This window comes from Ammospiza nelsoni, chromosome 3 (assembly GCF_027579445.1).
Source record: "Ammospiza nelsoni isolate bAmmNel1 chromosome 3, bAmmNel1.pri, whole genome shotgun sequence".
Taxonomy (NCBI): Eukaryota; Metazoa; Chordata; class Aves; order Passeriformes; family Passerellidae; genus Ammospiza; species Ammospiza nelsoni.
This window is the reverse complement of record NC_080635.1, coordinates 6,212,341-6,228,358: the sequence shown is the minus strand read 5'-3', so window position 1 is coordinate 6,228,358 and position 16,018 is coordinate 6,212,341. Positions and strand designations below refer to the sequence as shown.

General features: G+C 53.2%; 1 protein-coding gene across 1 annotated transcript in view; it reads right to left on the bottom strand.

The window, feature by feature from the left end:
• Positions 1-49: 49 nt before the first annotated feature.
• The window catches only part of LOC132070495 (phosphofurin acidic cluster sorting protein 1-like), a 54,807-nt gene continuing 38,838 nt past the window's right edge, over positions 50-16,018 (bottom strand). The window contains exons 3-24 of the mRNA XM_059467266.1: positions 14,710-14,799; positions 14,274-14,399; positions 13,938-14,100; positions 13,705-13,796; positions 11,666-11,746; positions 10,832-10,891; positions 10,090-10,241; positions 6,176-6,269; positions 5,798-5,869; positions 5,380-5,510; positions 5,124-5,256; positions 4,909-5,013; positions 3,576-3,682; positions 3,144-3,298; positions 2,935-3,045; positions 2,745-2,847; positions 1,958-2,000; positions 1,824-1,866; positions 1,591-1,732; positions 1,284-1,507; positions 978-1,091; positions 50-886 (exon numbers count right to left, since the gene is read on the bottom strand). Of these exons, the coding sequence (XP_059323249.1) occupies positions 771-886; positions 978-1,091; positions 1,284-1,507; positions 1,591-1,732; positions 1,824-1,866; positions 1,958-2,000; positions 2,745-2,847; positions 2,935-3,045; positions 3,144-3,298; positions 3,576-3,682; positions 4,909-5,013; positions 5,124-5,256; positions 5,380-5,510; positions 5,798-5,869; positions 6,176-6,269; positions 10,090-10,241; positions 10,832-10,891; positions 11,666-11,746; positions 13,705-13,796; positions 13,938-14,100; positions 14,274-14,399; positions 14,710-14,799 (2,457 nt within the window). The 3' untranslated portion in view covers positions 50-770. The remainder of the gene's footprint in view (positions 887-977; positions 1,092-1,283; positions 1,508-1,590; positions 1,733-1,823; positions 1,867-1,957; positions 2,001-2,744; positions 2,848-2,934; positions 3,046-3,143; positions 3,299-3,575; positions 3,683-4,908; positions 5,014-5,123; positions 5,257-5,379; positions 5,511-5,797; positions 5,870-6,175; positions 6,270-10,089; positions 10,242-10,831; positions 10,892-11,665; positions 11,747-13,704; positions 13,797-13,937; positions 14,101-14,273; positions 14,400-14,709; positions 14,800-16,018) is intronic.

Sequence of the window (16,018 nt, the reverse complement as noted above, 5' to 3'; positions counted from 1 at the left end):
ACAGTCATGACCTCAGACAGGAGGGCACACACACACACACACCCTGCCATAATGGTAACAGCATTAATTTATTAAAATTAATCCCGAAAAGTAACCATACAATAAATTTAAAAAAAATAGAATCTTGTAAAAAAAAAACTCAGGTGCCCTCACCCCACACCTCCAGCTGGCGGCACCCCGGGGTAGGGCTGGTTGGGAAGGGATGGGGAGATGAAGAGGACAGCCTCAGCAGCAGGGCTGCAGGGGGACTGGAAAAGCTGCTGAGGCTGTGCTGCAGAGGGCAGGGCCAGCACAGCAGTGCAAGGCTGGCAGTGGGGCTGGCAAGGGTGGTACAGGGGTGGTGGGCCCTGCTCAGCACCTGCCCCTGCACAGAGCAGTCTGGCTGGCTGCAGCACTGGGGAACCTGCCTGGGTCCAGCCCAGCTGGGACCCTGGCTGGCTACAGGGCTGGCCTGGCAGGTGCATCTGTGGAGAGTGGGGCCCAGAGCCCATCCTGGGGCCCTGCTGGCTGGCTGGTGCCAACCCTTGTCCCAGGCTGCTGCTGGGGGACATGGGAGGCAGATGGCATGGTGTCCTGGCTGGTGTTGGAGGGTGCATGGACCCGGTCTCACTGGCCTCACCTTCACGGGTCTTGGCCCACAGGGTGCAGGTGCAGTATCCCCCCCCACTGAGCAGGCAGGGACTGGTCTGCAGGAGATGGGGACAAGAGCATGTCCATCTCCCTGTCTCCTGCAACCCACTGCAGCTCCATTCCAGGGATGCCCCAATGTCTCACACACTCTTCGAGTAGCCGAAGATGCCCACAGGGAGGTACTTGACGTGTGTTGGCCACTGTGCTGCCAGCTGGAAAAACTTCACATCGTTCCACTCCACCCCATCTATGGAGACTGAGAGGAGAGGCTGCAGTGAGGCACAGCCCTACCACAGCCAGCCTGTGCTGCCCCAGTACAGCCTCAAGGGACTGGTACCTGCCCTCACCTCGTAACATGGTGTTCTGGTGCTTGGCTGTGCAGATGAGGCGTGTGATCCCTTCAATGACTTGGCTTTTGGGTTCCAAGTCTTTTTCTTTTGGTTTCTTGCTCAGGAACATCACTGGGGACCAAGGCCACACAGGACCAATGTTAGGATGTCCCCACCTGGCCCTAAGTGGGAGCCCCTGCCCCAGTGCATTGACTGAGCCCTGCTGGGCCACATCTCAGCCCTGCCCTCCTGCAGGCTGCCCCACCCTCTCCACAAAGCACTGTGGCCCCACAGGCAGAGAGCACCCAGAGTGGGCTTGGTTACCTTTCTTGTTTTTCTCCTTGGTGACCACGGTCATGGCCATGGTGCTGGGGGGCACCAGCTCCCCGGTGCTGGGGATGCGGCTGACCTGGAGCGAGCGGAAGTTGCTCTTGAGGGTGTTCTTGATACCCGTCTCCCGCTTGTCACCCTCCTTCTTCCTCTCCGGCCCTTGGGTTGTCCAGTAATCCACCTGCAGGCCCATCACCTCCACACCAGGGCTCGGAGACCTGGGCAACAGGGGCAGCACATGGAGCACACAGGTGGTGCCCCTGCTCCCCTGCCCCAGGCTGAGGGGGCCTGGTTTCCTTACCCAGCTCCCGAGAGGCTGCTGCAGACGGACGGAGAGGGAGGCGGGGTGCAGATGGTCTCCTTGCCATAGGGAACAGATATACTGGGGGTTGGTGTTGAGCTCAGCAGGGAGGGGGTGCAGACTGTGGCATCATCCGAGTCCACTGGGGAGGAAAAGTGTGGGTTTGAGGGTTTGGGAGACACAAAGAGCCTCCCGCCTGTCGAAAAGAGAGCTGGGCATTGCCAGGGACTCACCGGAGGCACTGAAAGACTGCTCCACCAGGCCCACCTTCACCACCTGCAAAGAGAAACCAGAGGATACCCAGCATCAGCAGGACTGTGCACTGCACCTCTCCCCTCAGCCCCTGCTGGCCCCTCAACTCACTCACCCCCACAAAGGGGACAAACTTCTGGCAGGAGTCCTCGTCGGGGCTGCAGAAGGAAGAGAGTCTGGTCAGGGTCTGGGTGTGCTGAGCACCGACTGCTGTGTGACTGCTGACCTTGTGCCCAGGCAGCCCTGCACTGCAGGGCTCACTGCTGGCTCACACCCACTAGGACCATCTCCTCTGCCCTCCCTCCCATGAGGCCCCCTGTCCCCCACATGGCAGCACAGGGCACACTACACAAGGAGGCAAGGAGTTGTCCCCTCCAGTGCTGGGAAAGGGCTTGCATGCGGGAGGGCAGCCCTGCCCCTCTGTGGGGTCACGGCTCCTCTGCACAGCAAGAGGGACGGATGGACGCACATGGGGAAAGGCAGGGAGGGGCCAGGCAGCGGCACAGCAAGCACAAGCCAATACCTGATATAAAAATCAAAATAGAGACTTCTCTTCCTTGGGTGCCAGAAACCAAGAGAAGGGAGAGGTGAGAGTGCAGCTGGAACACGAGCATCAACCCCCGGACAGCACAGTACCAGCTTGCAGCCCCACCCAGCCCATCCCAGCCCTGGCAGCTGGCCCCCGCCACTGGGCTGTCACAGTCACAGCTACTGGAGGGGCCAAGCACACCGGGAGGTGGCAGGGAATGGTGCTGAGGGACCCCAGCTTCCCTCAGCACCACGCTGCTCCTCACTGCAACGTAGGGCCTCACTCACTTGTCCCGTGTCCCTCATTCCTGTCCTGGGCACGTCCCAGACCAGGGCTGCATGAGGGAGGACAGGCACCCTGAGGCCACACTCACCTTTTCTGCTTGTAGGTCAGCATGGCCTCAGAGATGGGCAGCTGGTGAGAGAGGCTGGCTCCGGCGATGAATTGGGCAACACGGCCTGCTATGTCCACAGTGTCTGTGGGCACAAAGAGCCATGAGGACCTCCATGGCAGCTGGGCTGTCCCTCAGGGCACTGCTGGTGCCAGCCTGCCCCGCTCCTCACCTGCAGTGGGAGGCTCAGCCCTGCTGAACAGCTCCCGCCACGCCGTGTCCAGGAAGAGAGTGCTGTATTTGTTATCCACCGAGGCCAGGTACTTGGCCAGAGGGTGAGAGCCTGCAGGGGAGAAGGGCAGTGTTGGCTTCAGGCAGGGGAGTCTGGGGAGGTGGGAGAGGACAGCCCTGCCCTGGGGCTGGGCTCCTTGTGGCTCTCACCCAGTGGCACGAGCAGGAAGCGAAGGTAGTTGAGCCAGTCAGATGTCTTGCTGGCCAGCTGCTCCACAAAGAAACGGAGGACAACGCTCAGGTAGCTCTGGTCCCCTGCCACCACCACCTTCACCGGGGGAGGCATATGGGAGTTACAGTTACAGCTGCCAAAGGGAGAGGAAAAGGAGACCCTGAGGGATGTGCAGAGGCTCAGCAGTGGGCCAGGGAACACAGTCTGCCAGGCCAGCTGACAAAAACCCACTGCTGAGAACATCCAGCTTGGTGTGCACTGCCATGGGCAAAAGCAGTACTGGGACCCCCCCACTCTCCACAGAGTGTAAACTGTCCACAACCCCCAACGAACCCTGGGGAGCCAGGGCCATGCCCAGCCCCTCTCTGAAGCCATCCAGTGCCACCATGCTGAGCCCAAGCTGTACTCACAATCGCTGGATGCGGGAGACAGTGGTGTTGAAGGCTGCCTGGATGTCTGCCACGGAGCACGTGGATACAACCAACTGCTTGTGCGCCTGGAGCTGCTCACTCACGTACTGCCAAGGAGAGAGCTCAGGTTAAGGCACCCTGGAACGTGGCTGTGCTGGCCAGCACCAGCCCATGCCTGCCCTGAGGTTACAGCTGGGATGCCGGTCCCCGTCTGTGCCATGCAGGGAGGCTGAAACCAGCACCAGGTGACTGACAGCAGCATCCTGAGCATCCCTGCTCCTCCCAGCTCTGCTCTAGGGGCCAGACAGCCCCTTGCTCCTGCTTTTGAGCACAGCAGTCACTGTCGTGGCAGTGCCATGGCAAGGGCAAAACTGTCCCTAGAACCAGGCTGTATTCCTTGAAATAAGCAGTTTGGTCCAGGGACCAGACGGATTTAAGTTCTGCCATTGCACAGCAGGGCCCTGCTCTAGGCTCACTCTGCATCTACTCATTCCCTCTTCTTGCTCTTTCCCACTGTGGCACTCCAAAATCCTTCTGTCTCTTCAGGTGTCTGCATGCAGTTCAATAGTGGTAAAATAAGCAGCCAAGATGGACAAGGAGGCTGATTTTGGGAGTGGGCACTGACCCTTTTTTCCCTATCCAGGACAAGTGGAACAAGGCAAGAATGCATGGCCTGAGTGAGTCAAGACTTCACCACATTTCACTAAGCTCTTTCTTCTGTCTCAAAATTTACCAGCACCCCTTTCTGGATGCCAGATGTAGCTGCAGCATCCTGAAGGGGTCTCACAGGTGTTTTATCTAACTGCATGTTTGCACACATGTGCATTTCCTTGCTCACCTTTGGCTTTAGAGCTCCAGCTATGGGGGAGGCAAGTGTTTGTTTGTCAGGGACTGGGCCTGTCCTTACACCCCACCCTGCTCTGATGATGGAGTCCATGCTCCCTGGGAGGTGACACTCTTCCATCTCTCAGTGGGAAATACCTCTGCTGCTTCCCAGGGCCTCATGTCCACAGAGGAAGGGAGCTCTTTCTCAGGGAATCCAACAAAGCTCTGACCCACAGGAGCCAGGAGCAAACAGTGAGGGCCTAAGGCACAGTCTGCTACCCAGCCTTTCTGGGACTGATCATGTTGTGAGGATCCAGTGATGCTGTGTGATGGAGAAGACACACCTGACTCTCATGTATGTGACTCAGCACCCTGTAATTGCACTGTCTCCCTGAAGGAAGGGCCACACTGGGGGAGAGGAGGGCACAGCTTGTGACAGTTTCCCTGGGATGCCCTGCTATGACTGGGAGAACCCACCCTGCTGACAGCTCCCATCACACCCACTCACCTGCCCCTGCCACTCAGCAACATTGACCAGCACGATGCTCTCGGGGAGCTGCTCGTCTGAGACCAGGATCTGGTTCAGCTGATCGTAAACAGACTTTCGAGGCACCTGGGACAGCAGCACCACAAAGGTTAACCGACCCCACTCAGCCACCCTGGACACCACCCAGGGCTGAAGGCCTGGCAGCTCTTGGATGAGAAACCTCCAAGTGGGCTCACCTGGGTGTTATGCCATGAGTCTGGAGAGCTCTCACTGTCCAGGCTGCTGGCACGGCCACCTTGTACCTTGGAGCTCTGCCTGTCCTTCACGGAGGTGCTGCGGGGACGCCACAGCTGCTTGCTCTCTGCCTTGCTGTGAAGGAGAAGCAGGAGAGGCAAAACTGTTGAGGAAATCTCATCTCCACCAACCCCATCTGAGATCAGGGAGCCAATGTGAGCTTGCTCAGCCCTGGGAGGGGGCACACAGCTGCCTTACCTGGGGGACACGGCACTGGGGAGCTCAGTTTTGCTCCCAGAGCCCAGCTGGGGCAGTCTGTCCATGCTGCCCTCCCTCATGGCAGCCTCTGTGGGAGTCAGCCGGGAACAGGACTCGTCTGATGTCAGCTCCTGAGGGCCAACAGAGTCACTTCACACGCCCTGCTCTCCTAGCTCCAACAAGGAGCAGCCCTGCACCCATGGGTGCCCATCATCAAGAGAAGCCTGGTGGCCCTCCCAGAGAGCCAAGGCTGCAGGGTCCATGTCCTGCAAACCCTAACACTCCTTCAATTTTTGCTGCTCTCCAGCACAATCTACTCATCTTCCTAAGCACTGCTACCAGCCTGGTGGGCACCCCTGGTACTCCAGAAAGCAAGCTGGGCTTTGAAAGAGCTCCACATCCCACAGCCTGGACTCACCACGGCAGGGACCTCCGTTCCTTGCTCCTCCTGCGATCGCTGTGCTCCTGGCTTCCGCTGCTCTGCCTCGTCCTGGGGGACAGGGAATGGGGTCAGAGCAGGATGGAGCACCCTGTGCAGGGCAGCTGCCAGTGAGTGACCCGTGCCTGGCCTCACAGAACACAAGCTCCCACAGGGGAGCCCCAGGGCATCTCTGGGAGTGGTCCCAGAGGATGTCCCCCATCGCTACCTGCCTGCCTGTGCTGGGAAGAAGAGGAGGAAAGAAGGAAAGGAGCAGCCCCAGGCAGGAGCTGTGGTCTCAGAGTGCTGTGGGGGTGCTGGGCTGGCTGGGGAGGGACAGGGGCAGGAGGTGGTGGTGGAGATGGAGGTGTAACTCACAGGGCTGCCCGACTCTTGATCTTGCCCTTTCTGGCTGTGCAGACTGCCGATCTCAGTCTGGGAACCAGAATGAGAGACTCCCTCAAAGAAACGCCTGCAGAGAAACAGACAGACGAACGGACGGACAGACAGACAGACGGGAGAGAAAAAGGCAGGAATAAGAGAGGAACAAAGTCACCATGACCCCAGCACACCCCCACCAGCCTGTCCCAAGCACAGAGCTCTGTGGAGAGGTCCTCAGTGGGACACAGGGCCTGACAGCCAGGTGTGTGGGTGATGCACAGCTGAGGAGCAGAGCTGTCAGCAGTGCCCTGTGACCTTGGGAGCTCAGGGCAGGGGCTCCTGGTGCCTTCTGCCTCAGGTGATCCCCTACCCCTGAAGGGCAGATGAGGAGCTGCCACTCTGCCCCAGCTCACTGGTATAGTCTCTGTTAACACCACAATTTCAGAGTGTCCCTAAACCTCTCTGCTTCCTCAGACTTCTGCTGCCTTCCCTTCTGCCTCCCCTTTTCCAGGGATTGCTCCTTGTCTCTGCCTGCTGCACACTTCCAACTGCAGCATTCTCCTTCCCCTTCCCAAGGCTCTGAAGGTCTCACTACTGCACACAGAATCACACCTCAGGTAGCACAATACATAAATTTGCCAAGTTTTCGGTCTCTGGGCTGACATTTTGGCAGAGTTGCATAGTGAAGCTCCTAGTCCTGTTTTCAAGTCACCATAGTTCACACAGGAACATTCCTGGGGAAGCCAGGACAGTCTACACCACTACAGTGCAAGCTTCCACCTTTGCTTACCCTTTTTCCACACATGATTTCTTTGCCAAGGACCCCTTTCACAGCCTGTGGGTTGCTCCAAGACCACTCTTTAGGAAACAAGTGGAGTCTATCACTGGGATCTCACTTGCCAGTTTTCCCAGGACCTTCACAGCAACCAGAATCCACCTGCAATGTGTGACTTTGCTGCAGGAGATCAGAGCTAGCTTCCCTCTAAGCTTTGTGTATGCGCTCATTAACTCCCAGGAAATGTTTCTCCTGATGTGCACAGTGTGCAGATAGGGCCATGAGGTTGCAGGTTTGCAGAGATGGCCACTGAGACATAAGATATAGAGAAGTTCTTCTGTTAGTACTCTATCAGAGTGTGTCTCCATTGTTTTCTACTTTTCTCACCAGGATTTACCTGCAGTTTCCTGCAGGATATCTCATCCTGCCTGCTCCTTTTGTTTTCCTTCTAGCATGCTTCCTCATTTGTATACAGCACACTGTAGTGCCAGGGACAACAGTGTGTGTCAGGTTTTAGTGCTCCTGAAAGGACATTCCACCTCTGTAAATAAATGATGGCTCCTGCACAGAGCAGCTCTCCAGCAGCAGCGTTTACACACTGCTTGGGAAAAGCCAAGGCTTGATTTTCCCCTCACTGGCTCTGTGACCAGACTGCTTCAGGTTTAGAGTCACAATAGTGCCCTGGTGGGACATTTTTTCCAGGCCACACACTCGTATATAAATTACATCTCCTTTTACCAACATATTTCCTCTGTCTCTTCCCCTCCATCCTCTGCTACAAAATCTCAGGCATTGTCACCCCTCTGTGCAGTCATTACTCTACACTTGCCTTTCCCAGCCAGAAATTCAACCCAAAGAGATTACATTAGTAACTTAAGAGTCAGACCAGAAAAACATGTAGGTTTTCTGATAGATCACCCCTCAACCAGCATCTCTTCCATACTCCTCTATACTGTCCCAAGTGACCCCACCAGAATGTGACATACCCCTCATGCCACTGGCATCACAAAGAGGTACCTTCATTCCCTCCTTTTTCTTAGACACTGGATGTGTCTAGATTATATTATACTTCCTCTGGCTTTCAACACTCCATTTAAATCAGGCTGTCTCCCCCTTCCCCATGAAAGCTGTTTGTGCCCTCTCTCACTTGCAATTCAGAAGCTTTCACCCCTCAAGGACATCACATTAAGCACAGAGCCCTTTTGCAATTTCCTGCTCTGCAGTTTAAGGCTCTCCTCCTACAGGCATGATTGAGATTTAGGTGAAGTCCTTCTGCACAGCCTCCTGTTCTAAATGAATTTAGCCTCCCTTGTCCCACCCATTTTCCCAGTCATCTATGAAGATATTTGCTCATTCATTGAGGTCCTGTAACAGCCTCAGCTCCAGTTTTGCCCCAGTGAGGAGCAAACTGGAGCTGTGTGACCCCTGGCTGATCAAAAGGATCAGCTCTCAGTACCACTGGCCCAACCCAGGGCACCAGCCCATTCCCACTGCTGAGGGCTGCACACCATCAGTGCCCTCCTTGCTTCACACAGATGTTTACAGTGTCCAGCAAGGCTGTCCATGACAAGAAATCCAACGTGAGGATCACCTCAAATTTACAGGCTGGGCTGTGATTTACCCCCTGAGAAGGCTACATAGCACTTGGGAACCATGAAGTCTACATGAAACACCTTGGCAGGCAGCTTCCACATCTCCTTAGAAAAAATACAGTCCCAGAATTTTGTGAAGTATTCCCTTGTGAATTCAAGGGATACACATTCAGCACTGCCAGAACCTGAGGCACCAGAGACACTTTAGGATGTCCTTTCAGGAACAGCACCAAACACTCCAGGAAGAACTGTAATGGTGGGCACCAGCACAAACCAGCACTCACTCTGGAACTCTGTTCCAGTGATCAGATGTTTGCAAGTAGGCACTTGCAGAACCAGGGTGGAGGTCTGTCTTTACATTTAAATACTCTCAATAGACTTTTCTTACAGTTTCACACAGTCTATATACATAAACCACTATATGACCACAGAAAGACTTTCCTTTTTCTCCCACAGCACCTTTGTCTCCTTTGAGGAGAGACCATGTGAAACTCCTTTTGGAGTCCAAGCAGATAATTTAAGCAGCTTGCCCATGTGCCTGCTGTCTCCTTCACAATAACTTGTGGGTTTGTGTAAGATACAACTTCTATCATGCTTCTGTTTTTTCCCAAGTGGCCTATGGGTTCCAAAATGCAGCAGATTTAATTTCAGGTTGCCTGTGGCCTGCTATTCCTGCTAAGTACCTTCAGTGGGGATACCAACCAAATAATATTTTTAATCTATATATACATGGGAGGATTTTTTGGTTTATTTTTTGCTTGGTTTTTTTTTTTACATGGCAGGGGGGTTGGCACTAGATGATCTCTCAGGTCCCTTCCAACCCAGGCCATTCTATGATCCTATAATCTATATATAAAACCATAGAAACAACAATGCCAAGTGAGCTTGGCTTGACTACAAGTGCAGTATGATGCAGCCAAGTAGAAGACAACAAAAGACAACTTTTCACAAAAAGACAGCACAAGAGCACAAAAGCCATGAGCAGAGAGGCCAGGTGAGCACAGATGACATGGAGCAAAGCCTGGTTTCCCTGCAGGATCCTGGAGACCCCTGTGCTAAGTCAGCAGTTCTTGGCAGAGCAAGTCCCCAGTGCCTGGGGAATGGGGTGAGGAGCAGCACTGCTGGTTGCCAATCACATTTCCACACAGGGTGGGAACACAGCATGCACATCTCACAGGGACTGGCCCAAGAAGTCACAAAGGGCTCAAAAGACAGGCATGCTTCAGTGTGGAGAGCCCAGAGCACACCAGGATTGCTGGCAAAAAGATATGAGAGCTGGGAGCAGCTGGGGTTTAGATCAAATAGGGCTTTACCAGCAGATCAGTGTCAGATGCTGGGCTGGCAGAAAAATGAGACTAAATGTGAAGGAAATCAGATTTAATGGACAGTTTTAATTGAGGAGCCAGAAGTGCCAATAGCAGATGGCAATGGGAGTGGAGACAAGACAATGCCTGCATTAGCCCAAGCAGCAGAAAGGTGTTGGTGACCATTTCTCCAGGTCCCACAGGCTGTGCTGCTGGCCATGGACTCCCTGCCACCCTTACCTCAGGGTGGGCTTGGGTGTGCTGTGCACACTCTCATTGTCCTCCATCTCCGGGCCACTGTCACTGTTGTTGCACTCTTCCAGGCTGTCATAGAGCAAGCCCAGGTCTTCTTCCACCTCCTGGGTCTGGTCTACAGGGTCAGAGTCCAGGACCTGTGGGACCAAGCCCAGAGAGCAGTGAGGAGATATGGAGTTCCATGTACAAGCTGCCTGTCAGCCATGAGGCACACCATGGCACTGTTCCCACCTCAGGGAGGCACATCCAGTGACATTGTCATTGGGCCAAAGGAGGGTGCCATGACATCCAGAGGAGTCTCAGACACCCATCACACTTGCTGGCAGTTAGGACACCTGGGAGGACCTTCACTGGCTGTGCACACACTTAGCCTGGGCTGTGAGCCAAGAGAAGCCATGCACAGGCTGATGTGAGCCTGCAGTCAGTCTAACTGGACAGGACTGGCCCTGCAATGCCAGCTCCTGGTGCAGAGTCAGCACTCTTCTTCCCTGGGCACCTTTCCCCAACAGGAAGGTGCTTTTTTGAATTGAGCACAAGGCCCAGAGCTGCTTTCCTGAGGCAGAAGGCTTTGGAAAAGCCATGTCCCAGTCTCTGCCATGTCTCACACCACATTTGGCACATCCCTGAGCTCACAAACCCTGTGCTCCCAGTGAGTGGGAACCTGCACTCTGACACCTACACATCTGCAGGTGACATTGCCAGATGGGGCAGCTTTCCTGCTTCTTACCTCTTCTGTCACTCTGAACCTCCTCAGCAAAGCCACAAATTTCTGCTTGAAGTTTGGTTGCTAAAACAAAAGAAAGGAAGAAAAAAAGATCAGCAAAACCATCAAACCACATTCCAAGCTAACATACAGGCCATGGTTATTCTCTCTGGACATGCTGTCCAGAGGTCCAAGGTCAGCTATGATTGCTCTCTCTCTCTCTCTCTAAATTTGCTGTAGGACTTGGAACTACCTCTGAACTCCACAAGAAGCCACAGTCTGGGCATGAGGGAGGATGCAAGGATTCATATTTTCTCTGCTACAGGCTGAATTAGCACTTCATTTAAATCCTGTTTCTCCCCAGACCACCTGGTTGAACAATACTGCCTTCAAGCAAGAAAAGATGGGCAACAAACTCAGGAAGAAGGTGGCCAGGGATCTGCAGGGCTGAAGTCAACAGGGATGAGAAGTTTGGAGAGCAAGGGTCTGGCAGAGCAGCTCCTCCCTTCTGCAGACATGCAGAGGAGTGCTAATAGTTCAGCTCTCCTTGTGCCCACCCTCCTCTTCCTCAAGAAAGGAAGGAGACCATGTGACAGTAGCAAGTCAAAACTCTGTTGCACACAGATCACCACTGATACAAAGCCAGGCTGAACACAGTACAGGCCATGAACTGGGATACAGCTCTGAGCAACAAGCTAGCTCATTAATGGCAAGAGTTTTGCTCCTTCTCAGAGCCAAGGGCCCTCTCCACTGCTCTGCACCAGCATCTCCCCTTCCCAACACCCCTCACTGCCTTCAGAGAGGGGAGAAAGTGAATCCCTTCCATCCCTTTGATCATGCTGTAAATGCTGATGTTACTCTGCCAATTGATGTGGTTCGGCTCATTTTCCTCCTGGACTTCTTGGTTTTCCTCAAGTCATCCTCTTCATCAAACAGATCCTGCAGGCAAAAAGTCACAGTACATTAGAACAACTGTGTTCATGGAGCAGCCCCTCCTAAAATTTTCCTGACTCACATTTGCCCTCCATTTTGAAAAGTTTTGATTCACTCTGCTCCCAAAATCTTGTCTTTTTCTGCTACCTCTCTCTATGGATCTCCTTCTCTCTCCTTAGCACTGTTCCCCTTCAGACATTCTTCCCCAGCATTTCTATCGCCAGGCCCCTTCAGAGAAGAATGTATCAGCAAGATAAGAGGAGACACAACCTCCTCAGGACCCATTTGCCTCCCTGTTCTCCTGCTCTCCTCTCTCCAGAGTTAGCTCAGAGAGCACAGGAATCACAAAGAAACATTTTTTCCAGTGATTAGCCTTAACAATATAACAATACGCACAACTCCCAGGGACATGGGCTCCTGCTATATTAACCCAGCATGATGGGACAGGTAATCTGGAGGACCCTTGTGAGAGACTGAAGTGATAATGGTGATAATGGTTAATGACTTGAACAAATGGGCATTTACAAAAGCAGCAGGTGAGCATTGCTGAGGCCCAAAGGGGAGGAGGAGGAGAATTTTTGGATGTGTGGTGGAGAAGCCTCTGATCTGCCTAGGAACAGCCCAGGTGCAGAGGGGTGAGTACCCATCACCAGAGATTGACCAGGACAAACCAACTTCAGTTTAGCAACAAGCTGGGTTTTGAGCCAGATAAAGGAAGAGGCCACAAGAGGCCCTGCTGGACGGGATAACGCTTTTCATCAGACCAATATCCCTTACACAACTGGCTCAGGTGTAAAACTTCCTCCCCCATCTCCCCCTCCCTTAGGCCTGAAGGTATTCATCCCTTCTGATGTGGCATAACTGGCTCAACTGCACTGAAGTGAGAGAGAGCTCTCAAGTCTTAGAAGGTGCCAAACTATCAAAGATCACCCCCCTACCCACCCCAAGCACCCCAGACTCATTCCTGAGGCCTTTCACCTGAGGACTGCACATAAACCACAGTGTTACATTACACAGTGTAAAGGTCCCCACTCCAGTGGAGGTACCTGGGCATTCCCACCTAAACCTGAATGCACATTAACCACTGAACTCCCTGTTTGAGGCTTCCCCCAGCAAGACTACAACCATCACTTCAACCAAGCAATAATCAAATCTGAATCCCCAGCTGGTGATGTCTTCCCTCTCCACTATCTACTCTTATTGTTTCTTTACCTCTCTTTCTTTTTCTGTTATATTTTCTGAAGTGGTATCTTTACACTTTTATACCATTGTATTACTATGGGTAATTACTATGGTAATAACCAAAATGGCCACATAGCTCCTTCCCATTGCAACCAAGTTGTTCTGAAATAAACCTGTCATATAGATATATATTTATAAACACTGGTCATCCAGTGTTGCTTCACTCTGATCTGCCCCAATAACCTCAGTTACCCTCAGACCACAACAAGTCTGACCAGGGGTTTGTCCCTGTGCTTTATCAGCACACTTCCACAAGGTGTTCCATGGCCTTGAGTACAGCACAGCAAACAGCAGTGACACATCTCATCACAGGGCTGGGATGGCTTTGCCACGTCTGATCATTTTCAGAACTACTTCTTCCTAAAATCCCTGCTCTCTCTCAGACAGTGAGGAGTCTCTGACCTGGTGTCACAGGGAGAAAATCATGGTGCAAGATGGAGAGAGCTCAGCAGGGGTTTTCTGCTGCAGACCAGACAGCTCCAGAGACAGACAGATGAGCTCTATGGTTCTCCAAAGTCCCTTGCCTTACAATGGACTTGACAGCAGACCACTGCTGTCAACCTTCTTTTTGCTGTGAGGTATTACAGCTCTCAGCCTTCTGAAACAATGCCAAATGTTTACAAGGGGATGAGAGGGCTCAGGATGATCAAGAACCTCAATGTCTGACTCTTGCCTCAGAAACAGGACCAGGACATAAAGAATCTTTGCCAGGCCTCCCTTACCTGACCCTGCACAGCATCATCACTGGCTTCCTGCTCTGAGGAGAAGCTGTCGTCCTCTTCTTCAGAGTAGTTATCAATGTCTGGGGAGCGATCTGAAAGCAGACAGTGCAAGTGCCCCAGCTCAGCATGGTGCCTGTCATGGCTCCAGGGAAAGCACTGGCAGTGCTGGGGACACACTCTGTTACCCAAATGTGTCCCCAATGTCTGCCTGCAGCTCTGAGCACTGAACACACCTGAAGCTTTGATTTTAGGACCTGAGGGGACATTCCCATCCTCATGGTCGATGGGCTGGCTGGACAGAGAGTAGATGCTGATTTCAGCCACTCGAATGTTCACGTCCTTCATGTTGCTGTGGAGGCCCAGGAGCTGCCCACCATCCGTTGGGTGCTGCATGACCTAGACAGACAGACAGACAAGCTCCATGACAGGGTGACACAATGGCAGCTGGCAGCCCACCCTCTCTGTATTACAGCCAGCCAACAAGCCAGAACTCTCACAGCAATGAGACCCTGCCCAGAGCTGGCACAGGAGGCCGTGTGGGACTCCCCCCTGCTCCCAGCACGCTGTACCTCAGCCATGTTGATGATTCCCACTGCCAGGGTCTTGTAGCCCAGGATGGTGCGGTTCTTGTACCTCTTCCTCCGCTGCAGCATGATCTGCAGCTTGTTGCCATCCCTCTTGAGGAAGTGTGGGTACTGGGCAAGGGAAGCACACAGAAAATGGCAGCATGAGGGCAAGGCTCAGCATGACACACAGGTAGAAAACTCTTTTTCAATGCTGATGTACAGCAGGATCTGACTTGCTGAGCTTTGAGGTGCCCCTCAAAGGCCACCTGCACCTACCCATCATCCTCCAAACCCCAATGCCCAGCAAACAATCCCCGGAGCAATGGAGCAGCTGGCCAACCATAGCAGGCTCTTCCACAGAGGATGTGCCTTTCACACTTAGCCCCAAGGTTGTGCTTGCTGAAAAATGCCAGGTAAGGGAGTCCAGGGGACCAGGTACCTGCAGTGAGAAGGTCAGCTCCAGCTCGGTCTCCATCAGGCCCCCAGGTGGGAGGATGTATTCATTTGACCTCAGGACTCGCTTTGAACCCTGGAATGAGATTAACAGATACACACATTGAGCTCAACCACAGACTCCTCTGCCTCACACACACAAGACAATGGTGATCACAGTCCACAAGGAAAGAGAGAATGCCTTGACTCCGTTCTGTTCCACCTTGCAGAGCCACCTTTCACATGCCTATCAACACTCTGCAAAAGCCTGCAGCACCCCCTGAGCTGCCATTTGCCCCTTCTCCTTGCCCACCTGCCAGGGAGCACCTGCTCTTCACAAGCCTGCCCTGCCTAATCTGGCTCGCTGCACCTGCAGGGACACTCCCATGTGTCACAGACATCTTTCATGAAAGATCCTTTCCTTTAGGATTTTTTCTCCTGAGAAGCTGAGAGGCCTCAGGAACAAAATGTAAACATTGATTATCTGCTGCTGTGGAATGCAGCAGGTGCATCTGTGATTGGCCCATGTTGAATGTTTCTAATTAATGGCCAATCACAGTGAGCTGACTCAGACTCTCTGTCCGAGACACAAGCTTTGTTATCATTCCTTCTTTTTCTATCCTTAGCTAGCCTTCTGATGAAATCCTTTCTTCTATTCTTTTAGTATAGTTTTAATGTAATATATATAATAAAATAATAAATCAGCCTTCTGAAACACGGAGTCAGATCCTCGTCTCTTCCCTGATCCTCAGACCCCTGTGAACACGGTCACACCAGGCTGTGGAGGGACAATCCAAGCCAGAGGGAGCCAGGCAGGGCAAAGGAAAGGGTCCCAATACCCTGCCTGGCCAGGTCCTGGAGACATCTCTCCCCCAAGCAGACAGGCCCAGTGCAGATCCCTGTCTAAGCACAGCAGCAGGATGGCTCTGCTGGACTAAGTCAGGATGTCCAGGAGAACAGGGGTCCCCCTGCTTGCTCAGCTGTGTCTCAGAAAACTCCATCCTAGTCTTCTCCTCAGGCAACAGTCTTTACATATAGAAATGGTTTTTACCAGAAGGGCAGGAACAGAGACACTCTAACCATGTTCCCACTCCAACTCTTTCCTTTACCTCTGCCCTATCTCTACTATCTCTCTGTCTTGGTTTCTGACAGACACACTGAATGACTCAGGGGCAGAAAATTGCTGTCTGCATGCACCAGGTCCTCTTGGCTGCAGGGTGGCACAACCCACAGATCCTCCCAAAAGCTGCCTGCAATGCTGTTCCCAGAGACTGTGCCAGGAGCAAGGCTTTCCTGCAAAAGGTCTTCCTAAAATG